This window comes from Ciona robusta, chromosome 1 (assembly GCF_009617815.1).
Source record: "Ciona robusta chromosome 1, ASM961781v2".
In the NCBI taxonomy this organism is placed as follows: Eukaryota; Metazoa; Chordata; class Ascidiacea; order Phlebobranchia; family Cionidae; genus Ciona; species Ciona robusta.
This window is the reverse complement of record NC_143235.1, coordinates 5,008,686-5,035,905: the sequence shown is the minus strand read 5'-3', so window position 1 is coordinate 5,035,905 and position 27,220 is coordinate 5,008,686. Positions and strand designations below refer to the sequence as shown.

Here is a 27,220-nt window from a genome sequence, read left to right as displayed (position 1 = left end):
TGAAGAAATAAACGCACACTTCTCAATGATCCCTTTTATAATTATTAACTACAAATAAGCCATTCCTTCATACAAGTAACACTTGACACGCAAAACAAATAGCACTAAAAGCATTGATGTGAATGAGGCGTATACGTTAAAAGTTAAACAATCAAGCAAAACAAAGCAATAAAAATGGAACATAGTTTATCGAGGTTCGATGTTAGTAGGTTCAAGCCATTGTCAACGACACCGATATATGAGCACTGATTGAATAAACTAGAACTATTTATAAAAATAACTAAAAAAACGGAGGTATATAATAGGATGGGGAAGACGGGACAGCTTTAGCACATTAAATACAAGTGTATGAATTGAGTTTTAAACAAATAACAACGGTATACGGGAGACGTAAGGATACGCTTTTACAATTCATTGAATACTCTTTGTTTGCGATAAAATAGGATGAGAAAATAGAATGAAAAGGTGTCCCGTCTTACGCCATCCTACTATATATAACTTCAGTGATGAATGTGTTATCACGGATATGAAGCAACATATAAACTGAGGCAGACTATTTGAATTTAAACGTCGATGGAATCCAGAATTCATAATAGAAACTTATTTACAACATGTTTAAACTAAGATTTGGTTTTGGTTGGATTGGAATGAAAGTTTGATTGAACTGAAGCACAACTCATCTTCACACGAACATATTCGCACTTGGCGCAGCTCCGAATGACGTCATCAACCAGAACATCCCATGTTCAGTGAATGATTATTCCGTTACATGTTGCTGGGGTTGGTACCTTATCTCGGTATAATTAACAATCGCTGGTTGCTGCTTCATCCAAGGTTGGGCAGATGGTAAACTTACTCGAGGTTTCCTGCTAACCACCGAAGGTGTTGAAGGGGAAGCCTGTTTAACAATAATAACGTTTTTTTTATATTTTTAAACCAATAATGGGTATAGAAGTGTGGGGTAAGATGGGACTTTTTTTCTATTTCCTGGTCCCATTTGATAGTAAACAAAGCACATTCACAAAATGATAAAACCGTACCCTCACGACTCGTGTAGCCCGTTGGAAATTGTTTAAAACACAATCAGGATATTTGGATATTAATGTGCTAAAAGTGTCCCATTTTACCCCACCCTACTATATATGTTGTTGCTTCAAACGGTAGCGATTAACTTAGTGGTCTTACCTCCTCTTGCTTTACACCGTCGGCAGATGGGGCTACAGAGCTAAGTACAACGATGGTTAAATATTTCGGTCCATTCAATATTAGATCTTCGATTGCTTTATGGGGAAGGTGAAGAACATTCTTTCCGTTTATTTCGCTAATGTATTGCTGAGCCTAAAACGTTAGGTGACTTAGATCCACGTAATTTCACCTTTTATTGTTTTATTACCAGAATGAAATGGTCTACTTAGCTAACCAAGTAGATATGCAGCATAGAATACAAGGCGAGTCTCTACGCATTCTTTTGTTTCTATTAGAAGTTTATCTTGTTTGTCTGCTAGGTGTAGCGACCACGCTGATTTTCTTCCAATTAAATGTAAATATGTTTTTAACTGTAAGCGTGTTTAACTACTGCTGTTTTGTCGCTATATCCTGTCTTTTCAATTAAAATATTTCTAAATCTTCGCTACCGTAATCGAAGAGACAAATAAAGTTAGTATTAATATTTTTGACATATGAAATCGTACTTGACAATTAAACAGCACCCACCTCCAAACCAGCTTTACCAGCAGGTGAATCGGGATCCACTATTTTCACATAACATGGACCACTACCGCGTACTACGAAGCCATAACCTACACCATCGGGATAAATCTGTGTGTAAGAAAGTATATTTTGAATTATCTCTTAAGATGCATCAGTTCATAAAAGATTGTTACGAATACAAATACTAAGTATATATATATAAATACTAACTCGTCCAATTTAGTAGTAAACAAAGAACATTCAAAGAACAAGAACTATAAAACTATATACTCACGACTTCCATAGACCGTTGTTAATTGTTTAAAACACGATCAGGATATTGGGATATTAAGTGCTAAAGGTGTCTCGTCTTCCCCCACCCTACTATATGTACCAGATTCTATTATGTTTGGGTTTTGAGACACACCAAGCAAAGCAACGTCGTAATGTAGGTGAAGTTTTGCAATGCATTAAAAACAAAGAGCCAGGTTGGTCTAATTCATACACAGTGATACGCTTATAGCACGTTCAGACAAATGAAAAAAGATATATAAGTAATAAGTTAAGTTTAATGGATATGTGTTTTGTTAATACTGGAAACTAACTTTTAACTCTTTTCTTGCAAATGGAGCCTCTGGGTGAAGCAAAGCTTCCTTTGTAACTTCTCCATCATCGTCTAATAACGATTCATAAGGTAATGAGCTGTGGAAGCGAACATATGATAATATAAATCATTAAAACAACTTGTATTCGCACTAATTTAGAAAAATGAGTTTCAACACTACAATAAAGGTTTATATAAAAACCTGCCTTTTCACGTGAATTCCTGAATCGTCGGACGATTTTGACGATCCTGAAACAACGAGGGTATAATAACAAATGAAAAGATTATTTGCAGGAACCATGTGAAATATAAAAAAAGGGTCTTACCCTTTTTTCTGTGCACTTTATTTGCGCTGCTGTACATCGACAGGTCCATGAGTTGGTCACTTGTTTGTCTGTAATTAGTTTTCTCAATTAACTGTTACGTCAATAAAACGTGAAAAATCGTGTCGCTTCGTGTGCCTCGGTAACATTTAAACAAAGTTACGTAATTGTAATACCAGGAATGATGTGCCGAAATAGAACAATTGCCAAGACACGTCCTATTTATTGGTATGACGCTTTTTGACGTATCGGACGAATGCCAATTTATAAGCTGTGACGCTTGCATTGCGGTTCACATATTTTACGAAATCGTAAATTTTAAAGATATCATATCCACCTTAAGTGTATCCTGGCATTTCGTTGTGTGGTTTCAACGTTGGAGTATGAGATTCCTGATGAAAGAAACCTGTGTACGGGTATGGGGGGTCGGGAATAATCAACCGTGAACACGTAGAAAGAACCTCCCGCCTCAAACAGCATATTCTCATGATCCACTGCAGTTAAATAGACGTCACAATGTAACAATATTAGGTGTATTGTATTTAGGTATATATTTATGAATTCGACAAGACTTTTTAATATAGTTGCGTTGTTATTCCTCGATGCGGTTTATTCATTTAAGTTCGGGTTGCACTTGAAACGTGCACAGCGTGCAATAATTTTCGGGTCTATTGAATGTTGGCGGTATTGTGACGTCACACTAGCTATTAATAAATAAGTGGCGATACTTGTAAACTGGAGAAAAACAAGTCTGTGCAAAACACGTTACCACTCACAGTCTCACACAATTCTCGACCATCATTGCTGGTCTCTTTCGACCTCAACCGCAACGCAAGTGAAATTTTCAAAAGAGAAGGCAATAGCTAACCCTAATAGGCCGAATAACATTATGATATAGCACGCGTTATGTAAAATATTAAAAAAAAACAATCTAACTAATCAACTTTACCTCATTTTAATACTGGAATTGACTCCACGGTGACTTAAACGTTCAGTGGAGCAAAACCATGCACAACCAGTACAATAATAGCATTGGTATATAGTATTTGAATGTTGAAATAAAGCACGTTGTAAAGTACCAGCTATGGGTTAAGTTAAAAAGATTTCAAATCAATCAATTGTTCACGCCAATTTATGGATTTAAGTATAACATTTCCAACAATGACATAAAGCAGGGATTTGACAATGCGTAGCCAAGTAAGAATTTAATAAAAAGAGAATGGATGGCACCAGATGTGAATAATAGTTTACGACATAACGACAACACGAGTGAATGTAATGTGACGTCATAATAACACGGAGAGGTAATGTGATAGGAATGAGTTGATGTTTTGTGCAACTAATTTGCAATTATGATGGCAGATCAAAAACACTTAAGAACAGAATACATACACGTAATAAAAGAAAAATGGTCAAAGAAAAATAAACCTTGTAAAGCTTTGAACGTATGAACAAGTGTTTTTAACCTGCAGTTGGTAAACGTAAAACCTAAAATAACTATTTTGACCTAAGGATACGAAACAGCCTATGCCACATACAACATATATACGTGGCATCGGTATTATTTGTTTTTCGTCTACTGATATTGATTAAATGGGTGAAAACATGCTTTCAAGGATTTTACAAACTTTATTATTTCGTGTGTAAATGTAAGTGACTCACGAGTTAGTGTATTTATGATAGATGCGAGCAGGAATTCGAAAAAAAATAAAAAAAAATATAAAAATATATAAAAGAATAATCTCTGCGACTCAGCTATATATACTTGTATGTTTGGTAGGGGAAAGACACGGAAGCAATCCGACCGGTACAGGAAGTGTTCGGGGAAATCGTTCAGAGATAAAACGAAAACTAATTTTGTTGCAAATCGGGTGAAGTTAATGTGACGCACTCGTGCATGTGCTGTGCACGTTGCAGACGCGTGTTCAGGCAGAACGAAGTGTTAGTGCAAATATGAAGAGCGCAGTTAAGAAATAGCTAATTTTTTTAAATGCGAAATTTAATTAAATCCATATACACACGTGGGACAAAATCACTACGAATTGTAAAATACACGAAGGTTTTAAATTGTTTGTTAAAAAAATGATTAGTAATGAAATAATTTATATTAACATTATAAAAACATGGTAGCTGACTAGCTCTACCAGAGTGGTTCTAAATTAATTTATTAGTGATACGTTGCTTGGTGAACTCGCCATCTTTATTTATCTAGCCGTATCTACGCAAGGGCGTTCTACAAGCAGGTTATGTAAGCGCAATTATCCTTGTATAATTAAACCTTCATGTAAGCCGTCACCACCATGAACTTTCAATAACCCTTGATAAATACATTATTGTCCACGGTGACAAAGCATTTCAAAGGTGCACACGTTCAACAAAGGAGACACCGTATATAGGGACAAACAACTAACAAATGGGTTTTGTATGCAGTGTTTTTTTCATTTACTTACTTACTTTTGTTCCAATAAATTTATATTTGATTTATATTTAGAACCAGAACGAACAAAAGTCAATAAAAAACTCAGCTATGGGGCATTCACTGTTCAGTATATGGATTTATCAATATAGAACTGAACTTACACACCAAATACTAGGCGTTTACCCTAGTGTAAGTTTAATTCAATAAACTTTGGAAAATACTTTCAAATGGTGTTTACGCCTCAGAGGTATAGAAGCAGTTAGGAGAAGTAGGCAGATATGTCAGTCATATGTACAGTTACAAACATTCCTAATAATCTATGATTCATTAAACCAATACGCTTACTGTGTTCAGGGTACAACCGATAATTATACTGTAGTTTGTGTGCTCCCATAGTCGCACTTAATAAAATCAAGTTTTAATGCTGCAAGAAACTAAATACAAATTGGTGAATCGACCTACATAGTTTGAAATTGTGTCTTTATCACTAAAATGTGTACTCAGCTGATAATTTCAAACAATATGGAACAAACATGCCTAGTAACCATGTCTAGGTAAGAATGCAACCACAGTTAAGGAGTACAAATATGACAACCAACTTACAACAGGGTACAAAGTTCACATTAAAATGGCTAAAGTCTGTACATATCATATATTTATAACTACATACAATTTCATTCAGCAATAAAGTCAAAGTTTAAATAATAATAAATGGAACTTTCAACTAACTAAACTGCTTGTTTGCAGAATGTACATAATCATTAATCATTGAAGATAAATACTTGTTGCATAGGCATAGGCGCCGATTTTTTTAAATTGCAGAAGAGGCCACGTTTATGATGACGTCATTCGTTTTGCAGAAATTAGGAAAATACGGTATACGCGAGTTTTTTTCACTCGCGCCAAAACACGATTAAGCTATACTTTCCATGGCAGCAGTAACAATAACGGCGACTATTAAAGTTTGCCAAAGCTGCTGCCTATCGTTCATGCGGGTATGAAACTGGCAAAATCACACAGTCAAACTCGTTCGTCGTTCTTTGAAGGACGTTGTTCGTACGATACGCACACGAACATTAATGACGCCTCAAGAAACATCAATGCTGTTGATTATTACATAGGTCTTAATTTTGTACAGATCTAGTGTTTGAGGGGTTTTTAAAGCATTAAAACTGTTTGTAGATCGTTTTTAAGCGATTCGCAACATAGGCTTTTCCTGTCAATCGTTACTTTCGATGACGTATTAATTTTACGAGCAGCTAAAGTTTGTTCCAAAATATGAAGCAAGCACCTATGTCTGCAGATAGCTGTTAAAGTACTTAATTGAATCCAAGGACATCCGCCACGCACAAAGATTAAACCGTCAAGTTAAAGCTTTAATGTGTTTAATACAGACCAATGTATGTGTTATTTGTTTTATTTTAATGCAGTCGTTGTATAACCGTATTTGCAAAGGCGCTAGCCATATACTCATAGCAAGCTGTTTTAAGTATAAAACTAACGTATGTTCACTTTTCGTTAAAGTTTTAATAAACAGTCTCCACCGTAAACGTACACTATTCAGTTTGCTTTCTCTTGGATTGCTAATAATGAACGCGTCAAACCGTATTATGACGTCAATAATCGACGCATCAAATAATAATATGACGCAAATAATCAGCGTGTGAATCGCTACTATGTCGTAACAAAGCGTTATGCGTGGACGCGTGGTTGAGAAAAACATTACGGAAAATGATCGTTGTTACGCCAATCGATGGCGTAATAACTCAGTACGTTTGAATATACAGTTCTTTAGCTATTTGCGGGCTTAAAACGACTAGTTCTTTAATTTTAAACGGGTTTTATTAATAAAATGCAGTTATACGCAGCAGGTGCTGCACCGTCTGCATAATATCCAGAGTAGGCCCGCCTCGTCTGCACCATATAAAACGGCGCCCATGTGCATAGGCCTATATGCCTATGTATCATTTATGATGAATGGTAATAATTCTTCAATTACATATCTTACTCCACACAATAAAGCTTTAACTCAGGCAAGACTTAACTAATGTAAGACAGATATGACAGAAGTCATAAAAGCAGCTGATAGAGCACCACTAGCACAAATCTATATGATATATGCCCCAATGACTAACACACATAATATATAGTAAACTTTCATCTTAAAACAAACATGCAAAAATGATAAGAAAAAGTTTACAAGTCATCAATCTAATATCAAGTAAAAGTACCTGGTTCAATAATTCCCTGTTTATGTAAGTGTCTACACAAGGTAACAGCGGCTTCTTGGTTCTCAGCATAACCTGTATCCACCAACCATGCTGTTATGTCAGATGACTTCATACCTTGACTTGTAAACAGCTTCCCGAACTTAAAAACTTTTTGAAACAGCTGGCAGTTGTTGCAAGTTGCCCTGATTATAAAATGATTAAATCGACCAAATGAAATATATAAACACTTAAAAAGATTTTATATATGATTATGGGTAATTTACATATACAATAGCTAAAACATTACATATATATATATTTTACCCTTTGTAAATTCGAAACCCCAACGCAACACTTGAGACCGTTTCATCAGCATTATCATCATCACATGAAAACCGATATAGAGAACGATCATTTTTAAATCCTTGAAATGTTTGCACTGAAATTAAGTGTGTCATCAGAAACCACAATATTAGTGGTGTAAATGCTTTTAAAATAAATTTAATCACCATTTCTTAACAACCCAGCATCCATCAGTTTTTGAAACAATGTTATTGCTTGACTTTCAGTAATGTTTGTTGAAGTTGCAGGTGAATCATTTTCTGTGTTCGGATTGCAATTTTCATTAACACGATCTAATAAATCTAAACACAACAAATATTAGTTATTTTAATTGTTTCCTTTTCCTAAAATCTGTATGGCAGCAAGGGATGCAAGCATACAGGAAATGTAGCATATTGGTGGTATGAATAGGACTTACACTCATTAACACATAACACAGAAGTTGGGTTGCTAATGAAACTAAACAGTTTTACAAAAGAAACACAGACTATAATAACAAAACAAGTTGTACCTGGTTTGTCCTCATGAGTACTAAGTGTTTTTATTGCCCATAAAATAGCTTCTGTACCAACAAACACATCAGCATAACCTTTAATTAATGGTCTTCTGTGTCGAATCATAGGTGGTTTACATTGTTGCATTTCATGCCTGAAAATACTTACTATTATACTCACGTTGAATCATTTTCAATTAGCAACAAATTTTACTTAATGTTAATATGAATGAATGAATGTAACTTACTCTATCCTCCCATGGACGGTAAAGGACAGTTGTTATAACACGGCTTTTCATAAACCTCGTGCTAGCTTATGAGTTACCAAGTATGTTACTTTGTGAGTAATTATTTTTTTGAGGAGATTTTTTTAATTTTTTATGTATGGCTGCTAATTTGGACAAACCATTAGTGGCCACTGGGTTGGAGAAATTGCCGTTAAGTGTCTTGCCCAAGGACACATATGCCAAAATTGGTAGCAGCGATGAGGCTTGAACTCATTACCTCTAGGTTAAAGGCAGGCGGGCTAACCACTTTGACACAGCGCCGGACAAATATCGGGATATTGTTTAATTATTATTTTATGTAGCAACAAACAGTCATAGAGAGTATAGGTTATGAAAGTAATTTACAAAACACCAACCGTATTGTTTCACTGAATATTATTAAATCCAAGTTGTGAAGCTCCATTATGAATTCTTGAAAAATGATCTCACAAATAATTACACAAACGTCTTTAGTAAACAATATACTACAATTATATATATCAATAAAAAACCTTTAAAAATAAATGAAGATTTGTATGTGATGTAAATGTTACATTGTTAGGGAATAATAAAATACATTTTAGAGTTATAGCTTTAGCAAACATGTTTTAAAGAAATTTGCCTTAAAAAGAAAATCACAAGGAATGCTTTGATACTAGAATTTAGTTTTACTGAGGTGGCCAGGTCTTCAATTATGTTTTGGTTCAACAGGATCATGAATCACAGAAGCAAGATTGCTGGTCCATGTTAAGCAAGCTTTGTCCATTGAATTTCCACCTGCAAACTGTGAACCAAGGTACCACTTTGTGAATACTTTAAACTTCCCAGTAACATCCAATGCCCGGTTTTCCTCCTCAGAAAATGGCCTCTGTTTTTCCGTTATTACTGCTCCAATATAACCATCAGGAAGAGTAATATTCTTTCCATCTAAAGGTCTCCCCCTGAAAGAGGCTGACAGTGTTTCTTTACTCTCTGTCTTAACACTTTTGGGGCAAAAGAACTTTGAAATATTTGCAGTTTCGTTGGCTTCAATTTTACATGGAATATGATGTAAATCCACTTCAGGTACTTTTTCAACGTTTTGATCTAAACGTATGTCAACACTCATTATTTTATTCTTATCAAAAATAAAGCAAATGCATTCTATGGAAACAAGAAACATGTTGTTATGACAATTCACTAGCACCGAAGTTCTTATCACTTATTACAAACTTTGTTAAACATAGCAGACGAACAAGCTACTCTGTTGATGAAAGGCGTTCGCTTTCATTATGAAAGCCACCGAGGTTACTTACGGCAATACATCCCTCTAGCAATATCAACATCTACGAGCTGTACCACAACAAAACAAATCCGATCTTTACAACGATTCAGCTTCACCTCGTGTGCTTTTCTAGGTCAAAGTTCAATTTCGTTTATTTTACTCGCTGGCTACTCAAGCATAACAGTTTCGTTGTTAACATAGATTTATAGCAGGTATCTATGTTTGTAGATCGCAAATTCAGAAATGGTTGCCGAAGCCGAAGCTGACGATGATACTGCGAGTGAACAACTACCATTTTTTTCAAAATTCTTACATACCTAATTTTTTTATGGTAGGGTGAGGGAAGACGGGACACCTTTAGCACATAATTTAGTAGGGTGGGGGAAGACAGGACACATTTAGCACTTAATATTCAAATATCCTGATCGTGTTTTAAACAGTAACAATGGTTTATGGAAGTCTTTAGAATATGGTTTTATAATTCTTTAAATGTTATTGGTTTACTACCAAACGGGACGAGAAAATAAAATGAAAAAGTGTCCCATTTCCCCCACCCCACTATAATATTCTGATCGTGTTTAAAACAATTAACAATGGTCTATAGGAGTTGTAAGAGTACAGTTAAAAAATTCTTTGAGATTTTTTTGTTTACTATCAAATGGGACGAAAACATGGAATGAAAAGTTGTTCCATCTTCTCCCACCCTACTATATAATTTTACACACAAAAGTGTATTAAATTTAGTTACAGATGTAGATGAAACATAGGTTTGGTGAATTGCCATTATTTATTCGATTTCATCCAAGTTGTATCTTTACAATGGAACACAACATGACGCGAAATTAATATTACGTAATACGCACAACACCTACAGGACAACGGTGAATAAGCAATGTTGCAATGAACTGTTTATCTTACACCATTTTTCTTAAAGGATACGCGAGCGCTAAGTGAACAGTGCGAAAATACCGTGCTCTACGAGATACCAAATATACAAACGAATCAGCACCGATGGTTTATAATAAGCAACATGATTGGGTAATTTTACATTCAAAACTACATTACGTTCTACTGTGGATGGCGTGACAGCAAATAGCAGTGCTAAAGTCAAAACTTATTAAGCGAATAAACAGCATATAACACACAGATACTACTGCTAAAATTGAATTCACAACATGATTAAACATCAATTAAAGTAATTGAAATGAACATGATTAATGATTACATTACCGATATCTGTATTATAAAATAAACCGGTATATTTACAGTGTGAAATGTTAAAGATTTTTGTAACAGCATCTCTGTAAAAGAAATTTATTTCAAGGCATCATTGATTGATGTTAATTAAGCTTTGTCATCGTTATTGACAACTTCTTGATGGACTTCACGAGAAACCTCTACTACGTCTTCGCCTTCTATTTTAGGGGATGGTAGCTCAACCTAAACAGTAGTTTATGTTAAAAAATGTAATGTTTTTATGGAGAAATATTTTAACAGGTATGTTAAGGCCCATCACGGTTAGCTTATGATAAATATATATATACTTACTGTTTGCGGAGAGTCTGTTTGAACTACTATTGTTCTTATAATCGTAGTTGTGCTGGTGATGACATTTTCTTCTGGAACATCAGCAGTATCACTGCTACCCTGTTATGAAAATAAAACAAGATTTTGTATTAAATTGGATATATATCGTTATAATTTAATTTACTAACGGGTTGGTACAAATCATTATTTCCATTTCGTTCCTCATCATTGTTTTCTTCACTTTTAACACTTTCAGCAGTTTCTTTGGTATCCATCACTATGTTCTCTGTTTGTAGAATAAACAACCAATGTTTAATTAATAGATGCAATTACACACAACTTCTTGTTATAAATATGTTTAAGCTTTGACATTGTAAAGTGACGGTCAATTGCCCTAACTCTGGACAGTTACATTCACAGCAAATAAAAATATTGGCGTTAGATTTATATTGAGCATTTTGCCATAGAGAATTGCGTAGGCCATAGGGCAATATGATTTTCTTTCAAACAAATTTTTATATTAAATATTTAACATTTTATTACTATTTTTGAAATTCATAATTAACACAGATGTTGCAAATAAAAACATCAATTTATCGACTGGATTCTCAAACTCTGCCATAAAATGTTTATGCAAGGTATTTAAAAAATATATTCCCTATTTATCTAAAAAACCGTCCTAAGCTAGAGCAGTTGACAGTACCAGCAGACAATAATGTAATGCCAAACTGAACTTGTCATCTCACCACTTTTAAATAAATTTTTTATTACACTGTGAAACTATTAATAATGTTGTTTTTAATAAACCTACCTTCAGTCATGCTGTGTTCTCCGCTTGTGGTAGAAGATGAAGCTGATGATGATTTTCGTGATCTTTGAGCATTTTCCTCACTTTAAAAATGGTAAAGTATAACAGTAACCTTGCGTTTTGAAAATGTTTACAACTTATCGTAACTTTAAATAACACCAACAGTTAAATGTTTAACAGTTATCTAAAACAGATACAATTAGATGTTATGGAGACTTTGTTTTTCCATTTTAGTACTGATGGCTATTCTTTTCTGTTGTTTTCACAAAACTTATTTTGTTGTAGTACATTTGATCTTATTGTAACTCAATGAGTGACTGTTTTTAAAATCAAACCTTTTAATTGAACTTTGATCATGATCTTCAACATTATTCTCTTGTGCACCATCATCTGTTATCAAAACAAAACTAAGTTTAGGAACATTTTATTCTGGCTTGTGGCACAGGAGCTAGTAAACTTGCATTTAGCCCCTGAATCGGTTACAATTGTTAATTTATTCATTAACTTAAAATAAGACTTCATTGAAACATCTACCTTCATCAGCAACATATATGAAGTGTGGCGTGTTGTAATCATCATCGTCATCTACTCCAGTTGTGGATGGAGTTATTACAGAAAGATCTCCATTCACTGTTTCATTTTCAGCCTATAAAATAGTTTGTTTTTATAAATGTTATTCAAAAGCAGAACTTTGAATTACCTTCATAGCTGGTGTAGGTGTGGATGTACTAATTTGTGGTCTGTTTTCTCTATTTGTGAAGGGGTAAGGAGAACTTACATGACCAGGAGTAGGGGATGCTGAACCTAACTCATCAGTTAATGCATTGAAACCTGTGAAAAACAATGATGGCAATAGGAAAGATTCGGTATTGATTTTTATCCATCAGTACCTGAAGTATCGTAATGAAGGTGTCTGTCCATATGTAGAGATGGATCAACCTCACCATAATGAAAAACTGGATCCTCAAGCAAGTAGCACAAATCTCCTCGACCAATACTATTTAATCCAGCACTTAACTGTTCATCTACAAACAATTGTATATGAATATAGTATTTGATTTGGTTTACGTTGTTTATCAAATAGAAACACGATTACAGTAAAACAAACATTTGTACAAGAGCAGGTTACCTGTTGCTTTGTCTCCACTTCTTTCCAACCACATCTGAAGCATTCTTGAACTTTGTTCACCTGGATTCCCACCGTCTCCATGCTTCTGCACCTTCCACACATCATCTGCATTTAGACCAAGAGCACCAGCTAACTGTGGCCATTGCAGACCAAGCTGTGAAGCAATGGCCTGATGCTTTTGCTCCAAAGCATCTTTTTCAGATGGTATCCCTGTAAAACAAGAATTATTAATGTGTTGTCCCCTTCAGCCTCAGTAACAAAAAATAAACATGTAAGAAGCATGACGATGAATAAGAGACAACAATGAATATTAACTAAACATATATTTTACTATGAAACACAGAAGTTACACATCAGGCAAATAAGACATAAATACGATATGCTTAACAGTTGTAATATTCAAGACATACAATGTAAGTTATGTAACACTGATATTTTGACATATACAATATATATAAATAAACTACACAAGCACTTGCTGATGATTTTACTTATCATCATTTCATATTGGTTTGCATAAGCAAAGGTTATGCACTATGATTTAGCATGTTAACACTGATGGTTAGCATGAGGTGTGCAAAATGCTACGGACAAATGACAACATTGTTAAACAGATTGCAACACCAACTACAGTTACGAACTAGTTCGTCTTTGTCCATCCTGATGTACTTCAGAACCAGCATGTTCGAGAGACATCATTTGGCCAAAGTGTGCACTTGTAGATACTGCTTGAGAGCTCGATGTTGCATTTTGAATACCAGAGCTATGCACAAGATTTGACGATAAAGAAGTAACTACAACAGAATTGTTCATTTCTGTTTTAAAATTTGTTCGCATGAAATCAGATGGCTCATTTTCCAAAGAATCAGATGTAATAGAAAGTGTGTCAGCTTCTTGTTCTATCTCTCTAATGACTGAGTTGCAACTGCAGTCCATAGAGTCAGATGACAAAGGTGAAGTACTTTCCATACTTTCTGCACTAATACTGTCTCGATAAGAACTACTTGATTCTGACAGGTGTGAAACGCGATTTATTGTATCTCCTGTATGTGTTGTACTGTAGTCTTCACTGTATTCATGCATAGTTGTTGAAGTTCCCTCTGATGTTGTACACAATGTTTTCATTGTATCGTGTAGGGAAGTTGCAAAATTTGAAGATATTTTCACACCGCTTGTACTGTATGTGGTACTCACAGTACTGGAAGTTTTTACTTCTACACTATCGAGGTTTGTGCCCGAGCGTTCAAAGGTTAATGTGGTTGACCCTGAGAGGCTCGGGCTATCAGCTAAAAAATGCGTTTCTTCATTTGTATGAGATGTAGACTTTGTTGTATCACAGGCATAAGGAGCAGTTGCATGACCGTGAAGTCGGGAAGGCACTGGAATTCCAGTTGATTTCAAAGTTCTTATTTGTGTTGTTGCAGTATTAGTTTGGCCAGGTGATGTTGTTTTATTTCTGTTTTTCTTTTCTTTTTCTTCTGCCGGAGAAGTTTTATATGTGAACACACCTTCACGCAGTGCAATGTATTTCTCATTACCCATTGTCTTGCTAACAAATGCTTCAGATCGAAAAATACTTGTTTCCTGTACTGGGGAACTTCCACCACTTTTGCGAAACTTTAGAGATCTCATTGAGCTGGTTGATGACGATCGTGAAACTGTGGAAGAACAACTCCCTTGACTTGCCAAAGAAGATTGACTAGCAATAGAATTATCACAATCTTGGTTTTGTGGTTTCTGTTTAGTTTTCTTTGATTTTGGACGTTGACTTTCAGTGCTTCGCCTTACAGGAAGTTTAGATGCGGATGTGCTTCTTGACAAACCCTTTCTTTTCGTGGAAGAGGAGGTATTATCTCTTTTTTTCTTCCCAGAAGAGCGCAAGGGGAGGCTACGGGATAAACCAGGTGAAACAGGATCTTCTCGTTTTCTCTGAGCAGCAGGTTTGGGTTTGGTCATTTTTGAAACTGGAATTCGACTTGTTTTAACCTTTTCAAGTTTTGCTTTAGGCAATTCATCACCATGAGACAGTTCTGAATCCGTTTTAGTTTTAGAAAACTCTGTTGAGCTTTTGCCTAATGTTTCATGCTCTTCACTAGTTTGCAATATGGTGTGTAACAAAGTTCCCTGTGGAGTCACAACACTGTCCATTTCAATTGATTCAGAGCTGTCTTCAGTTAACAGGATGTCATCTGCAATTGCCTTAATTTCTTGACCTGTACTGTGACGGGAACGTGTTGTTATATTGTACTCTTCTGAGTTGGCCTGGTATGCTATATCCATATACGCCATGTCTTCAAACCTAGCTGCTTCTGCCCTGGCTCGAGCAGGGTCCATGATCTCCATATATCCTTCAGTTGGTATGGAAAGTGGCTCATGCTCAACTGGTGAACAAGGTACTCCCTCCTTTTCCATAATTTCTACAAATTTGGAAAACTTTTCAGAAAAGGAAGTCATGCAATGTTGTGGAATAACATTCACATTGGATTGTTCTCTTTCTACTTGACTTGTGACACTAAAGGATTCTTTACAGGTGGAGGTGGTAACTGGACCAATGGAATAAACATTTGCAGAAGTAGATTGATCCGGTAATGTCATTGACATATATCCAGGTGCAGTAACAGATTGCATCCCTTCTCTTTGCGATTCAAAGCTGGATTGCACTTCCAGAGAGGCATGATCTATATTTTCATTATCAGTGTGAATGTGATCTTGTTGTGTTTCATCTAGAATGCATGGTTCTTCTACAGAAGCCTGGTCGGTGGTTAGAGAGATTACTCGTGATGATGATGCACTGAATCCATCGAAGGGAAAAGCTTCTGTAGAGGAAAATTGAAACACAGTGGCAGCTGAGTCTATTGAGCGAGAAACTGCATGCCGAGGTGGGAAGTTTCGGAACGAAAACTCATCATTTGCTGAAGCTTCTCCCATGGATTCACATGAGGCTGGGGCAGGGGAGAGTTCTCCCATATCTGTTGACATTAAACGTGCTGCTACTGACACTCTAGGAAAATTTGGAGTCATAGGAGCTTCACTATTATCATCAACGTTTGCTACAACAACATCATCTTTATTATTAGATGTAGTTTCCATATCTCTGGGTGGTGTAGGAGATACAGGTCTGGCGAACCGTTTACATAAATTTGCACCTTCTTCTAAACCGATGCTAGTTGGTGTTATGAATGCTTCGGCTTCCATCCTATCTTCACTTGAAATGTGTTTAGTGGGATTTAAAAGTGATGTATTTTCAAGCTTTTCATCTGACTCATAGTCAGAGTTATCCAACATTACATCTGTGTCCGAAAATGCATCAGAATCAATTCGATTATTTGGTAAATCTCCCTGTGATTCTGACTGGCTACGAAACACTCCATGTGCTTTGGGAAATACAGGAGCTAATGTTATTTTGTCTTCGTACTTAGAGGTTGTGATACAGGAAGTAGTTGCTCGATCTTCAGCGAATGAGGAAAACTCCAAGTTTGATGATGATGCTGGTATGCTTGATACATTTAGTCCCATGCTGGATTCTACTGCATGATGCTGTTCCAATTGATTAAACTCCGCATTAGCAGGAACCAACAGCTCAGTTGACTCTGACACAACTATGGTTCCACATGTGAGTACATTAGTAAAAGGGATGTGATCAGAGTCATTTCTAGATTCAGAGTCTGGATTGGATGTGGATGAAGAAGAAGTTGAACAATCATCATCAATTTCACCGGAATTAGCCAGAGTTTTTGTCCAGTCATACTCTGAAAATCTTTTAAAACGATTTTTTTCAGGATTTCCTTCAATTTCAGTTCCACTGTTCTCAGCAAATGGTTCTACAGTTTCAAGCATAGAAAGTCTGGATTCGGAAGTTTCAAGTGTTACAACTTGTGCTTGTTTTAACTCAATATCTCCACTGTCACTTGATTTAATCACCAACAAATCTGTAGGTTCATCCTGACCCATGCTTTGGTCAGCATATACAGGTAATTCTGATGCATCATGGACATTGTAATACAAATCATCATTCACTTTATCTACATCTAGATCATTTTTGTATTCCATAAATGTTTCATTGCTATATTCGACACACTGGTTGCTTGTGTACAAACCGGTATGAACTGAAGAAAAACAAGTTTCAGCACCACCATTTGGAGATAAATCAGATCTTGACACTTCATCAATGGGATCATTTGTATCTTCAGTGAACTGTGACCAACCATGTGACTGAAGTTTATTAATTTCCTCCAGATCTCTATCATTGCATGAAGCAGAGTTAACATCTTGATTTTCATTTAACTGAAGTATTGTTTCCCCCTCCATGTTTGAGTGCTGTGTAAAGCAAGTCATGGTATGACTAACATTAGGTTGTTCTGTTATACTTTCATAAATTTCATCAGATTGCTTCAAACCAGTTAAATGGTCTTGTGATGACATTATATCTGCATTATATTCAGTTTCGTTCATTTCAGAATCACCCAGGTTATCAGGGTAATATGATCCATGTTGAATACCTGGTACCATTGCATCGGCTAGTTCTTGTGCCAGTGAACATCCATTTGCTTCATTCAATATCTGAGCTTCAGCTGTAAATGGAGTAATGTGCTCAACATTATCCATGGTATCATTTGGATCACCGCTAAACTCATACATTTCGTTTGGAACATCTCCATCCACAACAAAAGTGGAATGTATGGGATGTGGACCTTGCAATGTAGTATCTTTCATACCAAACTCATTGTCTGCATGAACAGACTGATCAAGCACAACACCAGAATCATTTGCAGAAACATCTAATGTTTTTACTGCTTGTTCATTTACTTCTGTAATGGAGTACTGAATAGGAATGTATTCCTCAGTTTCTTTTTCTTCCCAAGCTTCTTTATATTGATCTTTAACAACAACTAACTCATCATCACCATCATCAGGTTCCCGGCTATGTAGTATTGGGTACAAATCAAATGTTTCTGTTTGTCCACTTTCATCATTATTACTTGCTGAACAGTTTAGATTAAAACCAGAATCTTGGGCTTCTTGTTCAATAATTTTTAAGCCAGGCTGAAACTTTTCTCCAGTGTCCACAGGATCATGATACAAGTTTTCAGTTGTCATTTGACGCGCATATGCAGTATCTGTTGTCATTACATGCACAGGTGGACAAACCTTGACTGTATCATTTAAAGAAGAATCAGAACACTGGGGTAAATCAGCTTCATAGTTTGTAACAGTTGTAGCAATCGTATTATCATCATGACATATGGTAGTTAACTTTTCTCCATTAGAAAGCACATTTATATCAGTGATTTCAGAGTTTCTTTTCAAAACCTCTTGGTTTGAGGAATACTCTGTTTCAGTAGCAACAACAGACCTTGCATCAGTAATATGTTTCCCCATGACAACTTTTGATACAGGTGCATTATAAGTTATTGTATTGGAGACACAAACATTTTCAGTTTCTTCAAAAACCTCATCAATTGTGGAAAAATCTTGGTTTTCACAATCTACAGTTCGGTGCTGTTTCTCATCTGTTTTTATAGAAAGAAGTTCATCACCAGTAGACTCTGCAAGTGGCTCAGAATCAACATTACACATTTCAAGACTGCTGACTGCATCATTCCTGGTAGGAAGTATAACAAACTCTTCTTCATCTCCTGATTCGGAAGAGCTGCTGCAAGAGCTTGAATAACACGGTATATCCAAGTGGGAAATGGAATCAAAACTCAGCTGAGTTTCCTTAAAATGTGTCAGACCCTCCTTCACAATCTCGCTTCTTTTATTTGCTTCCACAACTGCATTTGATTCAACAAGAGAAGCTATTTGTTTTTCTGTTTCAATCTTCTTCACTTGTGATTGGTCTGGCACACTTTCTCTTAATTGATCAATATTTTGATTTCCAATTGGGTAACTTACATACCCAATACCAGTAAACTCTTTTTGAGATTCTTGGTTAGTTTCATCAGCAGTTGGTTGCTGCAAGTTGCCGGTTGGTGTTGTTGCTTCAAAGCCAAAATCAGATTCAATTTCATGAGTAAAGCAAGTCATTTCTGGTGTAACTACTTCGTTTAGAATAGCCATCTGTTCAGGTATTGAGTACGAAGAACCAACTTTATAAGCTCCAAACAATGTCTGATCTTCTGAGACATTTTCATCTGTGATATCTGGCAGATGAAGGACTGTAGATCCTGATCTTTCAAAAGTAGCATCAGTAGCATGTTCACTTGATAGTGATGTTGTGGCAAAGGTTTCTAACTCAACAAAAACCTCAGACTGACCACCTGCGAGAGTTTCACTGGTGTCAAATTCCCATTTATCACCTCTAATACCAGATGACTGGTCAGTGTCTAAACCATCAGATGTTTCATATTTGTCCGAAATTGATTCATCTCTATCATGATGCACATGTACATTTTGTTGACAAGAATTATTACCATCAGCAGTTGGAACACCATCTGCAATTTGCACATCTTTTTTAACATCATCCATGCTTCCTTCAATGTTTTCTAATTTATTTTCATCATTTTGACCTGATACCACTTCTTTCTCATGATGTTTGTTAAGATTTAGAGCAGGAACATTGATTTTCGCCTTAGGGTCAAAACTTTCTTGCGGTTGATGCAAAACCTCCTCATGTTCATCCTCTTCCATACCAATACTCTTCCCAGTGAGAATATTTTCAGGTATGTTTGTGAGTTCTTGATTGTTTAACGTATCTTGTGCATATTTAGTCCCAGCATCCTGTTTCTCATCAGACACTGTTTGATCAATTTGATGTTGTTCATATGTATTTACATTATCAGTTGTGTCAATAGCGTGGGTTTTGTTAAAAGAAGAGACATCACATTCCGGATTGAGCGGCGAGTTGCGTGTAGATGATGGTTGAATTTGTATTATAGGAATTGTGTCAAGCAACATTTTTGAGCTACGAGAAACGTTCCCAGTTGTTACAACCTGGTTTTCTACATTGTTTTCAACAGACTCATCCACTTGTGTTTGCAGCTCATTTGATTTGCAAACATCTGTTATTTTAGTACAGTCGTCTTTATTGACCACAACCAGAATAATTTCATCATTATTAGACACAGATGACGATTTGGTTTGCTCACTTTGTGACTTTCTTATATCTGATTCAGGTAATTCATCTTCTGATAAAACTGATGTAGGTTGATCCAATTGTGGACTTGTCTCTACATCACATGCTTGTGCTTCAGCAACTTCTGAATCCTGATCAATTATTTGAGTTATTTTTGGAGAAATGATGGATAGTGAAGATGAAGTACTGGATTCTGGTGAAATTTCCTGTTCATAACGAATACTGAAGTCCTCATATGCAGCTTCATAGCTTAAAGGTGTTGGGAGTGCACATGTAATTTTATCCTCTTGATCTGAAATGAATTCTTTTTCTTTTAAAGAAACATTTGTACAAGTTTCATCTGGATATGTGCGTGATTCTGTTGTTGTAACAGTTTTACCATCCTCTTCCAGGTTGTAAACATTACCACATTCTTTCATGTCATCCACTTCATTTGGAGCATCAATCACTGTTTGCAAGATTACACTTGTTGTATTCAATGATGCTTGTTGCTCATCTGCATTCTGCACTGGTTGGTTTTTAATAAAATCGCCAACCATCGCATTTTGGGATTGTGGTGTTGAAATTGGGTAATCATGTGTTGTTACCACCTCACTAACACTGCTCTCAACCACAACATTTGAAGTAGTTGAAGTTACTACCTCAATAACTTCTTCCACCATTGCGTCACTGGTTTTATCTTCATCTACATCAACCATGAAATGTATTGGTGAACAAGAACTGGAGGTATTTGTTGATGAAGCAGAATAGCTTGGTTCCGAATGAGTTTTGAAATCTTGCAACTTTATATTAGGAATTATACTTTCTTCAGGAAGCTCAGTATGTTTTAGTGTTGATAAAACATCACCGTCAATCACGTCGTGTTGTTTAAAAGAGATTGCTTTTTCAACTTGATGTTGATCTTCATGCACCTCAACTACATCTTCTTGAATTTCTTGTTTGATGGAATCATGAGAAATATTTTGAATTTCTAGTTCGGACGTCATAGGCTCTTGATTTGTTAAAAGAGTAGAATTAACATTAACATTCTGATAATCTGAAAAGGATTCTTTTTCTTCTAAAGAAATGTTTGTGCAATTTTCTTTTTGATATGTGCATGGTGCTGTTGTTGTTACAGTTTTAACATCTTCTTCCAAGTTGTAAACACTTTCTTTTATGTCATCCACTTCACTTGAAGCATCAAGCACCGTTTGAGAGATTACGCTTGTTGCAATTAAAGACACTTGTTGCCCATCTACACTTTCCACAGGTTGGTTTTCCATAAAATCATCATTTATATTGCCAACAACTTCTTGATCACCGACAGCAAGATCTGGTTTGTCAACAGAAGAAACCATATCATTATTTTGAGATTGTGATGTTGAAATTTTGTCATCATAAGCATGTGATCTTGTTGCCACCTCGGCGACACTGCTTACAACCACCACGTTTGTAGTCATTGACGTTTCTAACTCAGTAACTTCTTTTGTCATTTTTTCACCCGTTGTACCTATGTCTATATTGGTCATAGAATGTATCGGTGAACAAGAACCTGAGCTGTTAGTTGATGAAGCAAAACTCTTAAAGTTTTGTTTTTCTTGAGACTGTGTATCATAACTTTTTAGACTCAAATCATGAAACGTAGTTTCTTCAGGTGACTCTTTGCTCATGTCAGTATGTTCAGTGTGTTTTATTGTTGGTAAAACATCATGTTCTTTAAATGCATTTTCCTTTTCAACTTGTTGTTGATCTTCATGAACCTCATCCACATCTTCTTGAATTTCTTGTCTGCCGGAATCATGAGGAACATTTTGATTTTCTAGTTCAGATCTGTCAGCCTTTTGATTCAATGGAATAGTAGCTTCAGGTTCGTTCACATCTCTTAAAGAAACTTCTGTGTCACTTTCAACAAGATTTGTTTCTAAATCTGTTGTTGTAACAATTTTAACATCCTCTTCTACATTGTAAATATTACCACTTTCTTTCATGTCATCCACTTCACTTGGAGCTTCAATCACTGTTTGAAAAATCATGCTTGTTGTATTCAATGATGCTTGTTGCTCATCTGCACTCTGAACCAATTGTTTTTTAGCAGTGATATTTTCTTCAGTAACACTAGCTGCATCATCAGTATATGCTCTGTGAACGGAATCGATTGCATCAAGGGTGGAAGAACCCGTAGTTGAAACCATAAAATCGTGTGATGTTGTTGCCACCTTAGTGACACTATTCGCGACCACCATGTTTGAAGCAGTTGAAGTTACTACCTCAGTAATTTCTTTCACTATTGCGTCACTGGTTTTATCTTCATCTAAATCGACCATGAAATGTATTGGTGAACAAGAACCGGAGGTATTTATTGATGAGGCAGAACAGCTTGGTTCCTGCTGGGTCTCAGAATCCTCAGCTTGTTCAGTGTATTTAAATTTTGACAAAACATTGCAGGTTGTCATATCCTGGTCCACCAATGCCCTTTCTTCATCAATTTTTTGCTGAACTAGAGATTTACCATTTGCATCCAGGTGTTTTGGTTCACTTATCTCAAGCACATTACTGTCAATATTAGATTTCTTTTCTATTGGAACATCTTGATTAACCACCATCTGCTGTTGTTCAAGTGAACCTACTTGCAGGGGAGCTTCCTGAAAGTCATATTCAGATTTCAAGTGCATCTCTTCCACCATAGCCGAGGAAGTTAAAACTGCACAGCTTTTCAGAGGTTCTACTGATGTCTGCAATTGATCACTTGTTTTTACATCGTCGACATCGGAAAAGCGTTCAACATTTTCCCCATTAGCTAATGAGTCATCGAAGGTTTCACATGTATCTTTTTTGTATTCTTCATTGCTGTATAGCTGAGCAACTTGACCCACAACCAAAGAATCATCATTTTCCTGGTCTTCTGTTAAACTTCTTTCATATGTTATTTCTTCCTCTTGATAACTAACTGGTGTGTGGATTGGGGAAGATTCTGATGAGCTGGGTGCCAAAATGTGAGGCTCACTTTTATAATCCGCATTCAACTCTGCAAAATCAGGACTATAGCTTAATTTAGTTACAAGAACATCCGGTTCCAAGTTTGGTTGTAAATCATCTAAATACAAATGTGATTCCATTGATGCATTGGTTTTATCATCTGTCAAAGTATAAGATTCTTGTTTCTGCACAATTGATTGTTTAATTACTTCTTGGACTATATTTTCACCCATATTGTTTAAGCTAGTTTCTGTTGGCTCATGTTGATCCTGGTCTGTCGTATGCATTTCCTGCAAGCTGTAAGTTTCAACAGAAATTTCTTGCTTATCTTCACTTACCAAGAAATCAGCATATTTTGTCAAGACTTCTAACTCATATTCCTGCACCCCATAAGTTTTGGTAGATAACAAGTTAGTTCCACTTGATTCACAAATTTCTTTATCTGATTCAAGCTGGTCAGCTGCCTTAAGATGTTCTTTATAGGATGACTTTTCCTGAAGTTCATTTCCAGCCATATCTTCAATCATTTTGCTGGATGAATCAAATGATAACAATTCTGCAGGTAAATCAGATTCTTTTGTTGTAAATGGTCTATCATTTTCAACCTTGTCCAACATTTCATTTGCATCATCAACCTTTAGGGATTGTGTATGATCTGCAATGGTATCTACAAACACAGAATTTTCGACAAACTTTTGACTAATTTCAACATTTTCATTATCAGCGTTTACTTCTTGCATATTATTGACAGGTTCATTAAATGCCAATTCAGATCTCTGTGTCACAGAAGAAGTGTGCATGTCTGCACTTTTGTTTTCAATTTTAGTTGGCTCATTGATGTGTGTTTTATTTGTAAATTCTAAATCTTGAGAAACAGAAATCTGAGCATCTGTAAAATCTGAAGTTTGTTTTTTTGTTTCAACAATATCTGTAGTTGACATTATGGAAATATCCTCAACTTTCATTTTTTCTATAGATACTGTGTTGGAATCCTTATTTTGTTTGTCGATATGCGCTTCTGTATACACATCAGATTCTGATTCTTTATCATCTTTAGTGGTTGCAATATATGCATTATCTGTGCTTGCACATTGACTGTGCACAGCATTATGTTCAGATCTAACTGTTTCCTGTTCTTGCTTTAAAGAAGCTTCCACCAATTCTTCTGTAGTTTCTGTAAATGATTGTTCTATGACAGGTCTAGCTTCATCACATACATAAGGGTTGTCTTCAACATTTTCAGATTGTTTTGATGTATCAGTTGTTTCTTGTGCAAATGAAACTTGTTCACCGGTCAACTGTAATTGTGTTACATCTTTAAAATCAAGTTTCATATCTTCTGAATCAGACAAAACAACATTTTTATCTGTGACTGCAACAGAGGAGGCCAATGAGTCAGTTAAAATTTGCTCTTTCTTTCCATCTGAATCTTTCGTTATTTGATTCAATTGTGTTGTTACAAAAGCTTTCACATCAGGCTTGTGTTGGGAAAAACCTGCACCAGTATCGGCAAAGGAGATTTTATTAGAGGCCTCTTCTTTAATTATCACTTCTATATTTGAACCACTTTCAATGTAAGATTGTTCGAAAACTTGTTTCTCGATGATATTACTCTCTTTATAGGAAACAGGTATTTGTGTAAAATTGTTATCACACTTTTGCCTTGTTCCTTCACCTGTTGCATGTCGGTCTATTTTCAGTGTTGCATCTGTGCTTTTTAAACCAGAGTCTTGTGGCTTATTTTCAAGATTTAGCACTACACCACTATCTTCCTTAGAAATGGGTTTCGATTCAGACATCACCAATGTAGGTTTAACAAGTAAATTTTCTTGTGAATCAACACTTACGGATGTTTGTTGGTGAGAAGACTCTTTATCTGATTCAGAAAATGGACTCAACGTAGTTGATTCATTGTCTTCAGATTCGGATAAATTCTTCTTTTGATTTTCCTGATTTGTTTGCGGTAAAGACAATTGAGAATTAGGTGGTACGACTGATTCATTTATTGCACTGATAGTTGGATGAAAGTGTTGTTCCTCTGTACTTTGAACTGTCACCACCTTAGTGTTCTCTTTCACACTATTCTCATCACAAGGAATAGATACCGATGAGCTCATTGACCACTTTCTTGAATGTTTAGGAGTTCTTGATGACTCTCCTGTTTTCGAATCTACACTTGAAGTAGATTCATGAGAAAAACGCCGTGAGAAACGTGCTGGTGATTTTGGAGATTCAACTGGTGTCTGAACCTGCTCCCAAGCACTTAGCAATTCCTTTACACTGTGGCTTTCTTCAACTATAACAGGAGAAATTTCTTCACTCTTGTTACCCTCACTAGATTTTTCAGATATGAGTAATTTTTTTGGAGATGAATGTCGTGGTGATACTGTAGGTGGTGTAACCTTTTTTCTTGGTGAAACAGGAGGCGCTTTTGTTATCTTTTTTGGAGAAGACTCAACAGATGAGAATTGACAAGTAGGAGATCCAGACTGCTCTGAAACCGCAGGAGAGGTAATTTTCTTAAAAATTTCCACTTCTTTGTGCAGCTGATTTGTTGCAGTCTGATATGCAGAGATTCTTTCTTGTAAAGTAGTTGGATGGTTTGGAGAATCAGGTGAGACACCTAGTGTTGATGAATCCTCTCCATCTGTACTCTGGGGAGAGAGTGACAATGAAGCAGTGTCACTCTCATCAGCACTGCTCTCAGTAAAAACATTTTCCACAGATGTTCTTAATGTGCTCTGCTTTCCAACATGATGCAAACTGAGAAGCTCTTGTTCATCTATCACAACAACACTTTCCATAAAACGCACAGACTTTACTGAAGATGTGCTGCAAGATCTTGATAGACCGGTCACATTACTCAATGAATCGCTTGAATCAACATTTGTAAGCTTTTTGGTTTTAACTTCAACCATTTCATCTTCAAATACCAGTGAATCTGTTATTTTATGATGAGAAGTATCTTGTTTTTGGGAATCTAGGTCGGTTGACAATAACTTTGCAAGTTCTTCATTTGAATTTATATCTCGAATGGCCTGATCAATTTGTGAGATTGGTTTGTTGTCTGTATATATCTCAGATATTTCTGCTTCATGAACAGTTTCTGTGTTGGTATTTGATTTTATAGCTTTGGTTTGGTAAGCTTCCCTCTCCAAGTCACTTGCAAGAAAATCAGAGAGACTTGAATCTGTATAATTGGACATAACATTTACTGTAGGCACCTCTGAGTGCGAAGCTTGGAAACCAATGTGAGAAGACAATGGAGTAAAACTATCTTGTGGTGTGCTGTTCAATGCTTCTACAGTTTCTTCAAAGGTAAGTGATAATGTATCTTTATCATGAGGTTGTTGAATTGCAAGGTCAATGCGTTCTGTCAGCATGTCTAAATCCTGGGATATTTGCCGCACTGTAGATTCTGTTTGTGATTCTTGCCCGTGTAACTCACTTAATCTTGGATCCTCTTGTCTACCTCGAGTGGTATCTTGTGCCATAACCGAAGCCTCCACACTTCTCTCAAATATCATAGAAGATGATTCAAGATGTTCCAACTCTTTTTCATTAGGGAAATGAGTTTCAAGTAATTTTTTGGAACCAGTTTCCCGAGAGGATGTTTCATTAGCAGAACCAGTCGAATCTGGATGCTGGGCACTAGTGCTTGACGTTTCGGAGATTTGAGCTTCCAATAACTCTTTCACTTGAACAAGTTGATTTTTAACATGGCTAACAACTTGGGCAGTTTGTTCAACATACTCTTCCACAACATGTTCTTTTACATTTGATCTATTTACTACACTTTCAGTTGGATATGAAGAAACAGGGCCTTCTGTACCCGGCTCTAACAATTCTTTTACTTCGTTTAATTTCTCCATAACATCAGACATATCCCTAGCAAGTTCTTCTGGTGAATTTTCTTTTGCTTCTATTAGATCAACTGATGGTGTAATCCAGAAAGCAGCATGCAAGGGGTTAAAATAAGTTTTCTGTTGTCATTTTATTACACAAACAATAATTTATCGTTACAGTTAGATAGATTATTAATAGTAAAATGAGCATCAGTAAATAAGTATTTGTATGGAGATTATTACTTGTTATTCTGATTGACTAGTTGATACG

General features: G+C 35.9%; 3 protein-coding genes across 13 annotated transcripts in view; all 3 read right to left on the bottom strand.

Moving 5' to 3' along the window:
* Nucleotides 1-19: 19 nt before the first annotated feature.
* LOC149741717 (DEP domain-containing mTOR-interacting protein-like) lies at nucleotides 20-8,857 on the bottom strand. 2 transcript variants are annotated; one of them, XM_089888767.1, is made up of 12 exons: nucleotides 8,724-8,857; nucleotides 8,099-8,235; nucleotides 7,755-7,889; nucleotides 7,570-7,684; nucleotides 7,267-7,448; nucleotides 2,954-3,110; nucleotides 2,620-2,687; nucleotides 2,500-2,542; nucleotides 2,295-2,391; nucleotides 1,714-1,818; nucleotides 1,186-1,338; nucleotides 20-898 (listed from the first exon to the last, which is right to left on the bottom strand). In XM_089888767.1, the coding sequence occupies exons 1-12, from the start codon at nucleotides 8,768-8,770 to the stop codon at nucleotides 758-760; spliced, it is 1,380 nt and encodes a 459-aa protein (XP_089744893.1). In that variant the 5' UTR covers nucleotides 8,771-8,857; the 3' UTR covers nucleotides 20-757. The 2 variants fall into 2 exon arrangements, with proteins under 2 accessions (XP_089744893.1, XP_089744899.1); XM_089888773.1 differs by having other exon boundaries at nucleotides 7,755-7,847.
* A 2-nt stretch (nucleotides 8,858-8,859) lies between these two features.
* On the bottom strand, nucleotides 8,860-9,508 carry LOC149741716 (ribonuclease H2 subunit C-like). The gene has a single exon (XM_089888807.1). The coding sequence runs from the start codon at nucleotides 9,506-9,508 to the stop codon at nucleotides 9,035-9,037; it is 474 nt and encodes a 157-aa protein (XP_089744933.1). The 3' UTR covers nucleotides 8,860-9,034.
* The window catches only part of LOC149741715 (uncharacterized), a 38,256-nt gene continuing 19,895 nt past the window's right edge, over nucleotides 8,860-27,220 (bottom strand). For all 10 annotated transcript variants that reach the window (XM_089888701.1, XM_089888717.1, XM_089888686.1 and 7 more), the window contains 10 exons: nucleotides 13,716-27,038; nucleotides 13,075-13,284; nucleotides 12,836-12,970; nucleotides 12,646-12,776; nucleotides 12,480-12,591; nucleotides 12,281-12,335; nucleotides 11,949-12,028; nucleotides 11,326-11,423; nucleotides 11,159-11,257; nucleotides 8,860-11,050 (listed from right to left, as the gene is read on the bottom strand). In XM_089888701.1, coding sequence (XP_089744827.1) covers nucleotides 10,955-11,050; nucleotides 11,159-11,257; nucleotides 11,326-11,423; nucleotides 11,949-12,028; nucleotides 12,281-12,335; nucleotides 12,480-12,591; nucleotides 12,646-12,776; nucleotides 12,836-12,970; nucleotides 13,075-13,284; nucleotides 13,716-27,038 — 14,339 coding nt within the window. In that variant the 3' untranslated portion in view covers nucleotides 8,860-10,954. The remainder of the gene's footprint in view (nucleotides 11,051-11,158; nucleotides 11,258-11,325; nucleotides 11,424-11,948; nucleotides 12,029-12,280; nucleotides 12,336-12,479; nucleotides 12,592-12,645; nucleotides 12,777-12,835; nucleotides 12,971-13,074; nucleotides 13,285-13,715; nucleotides 27,039-27,220) is intronic.

Bases quoted from the DNA above. Each gene is read 5' to 3' on its own strand.
- LOC149741717 (XM_089888767.1), bottom strand. From the start codon at position 8,770: ATGGAGCTTCACAACTTGGATTTAATAATATTCAGTGAAACAATACG. The intron at 7,890-8,098 runs GTACAACTTGTT...TGTTGTGTTTAG, and splicing joins TACTCATGAGGACAAACCAG to ATTTATTAGATCGTGTTAAT. The intron at 899-1,185 runs GTAAGACCACTA...ATTGTTAAACAG, and splicing joins ACGGTGTAAAGCAAGAGGAG to GCTTCCCCTTCAACACCTTC.
- LOC149741716 (XM_089888807.1), bottom strand. From the start codon at position 9,508: ATGTTTCTTGTTTCCATAGAATGCATTTGCTTTATTTTTGATAAGAAT.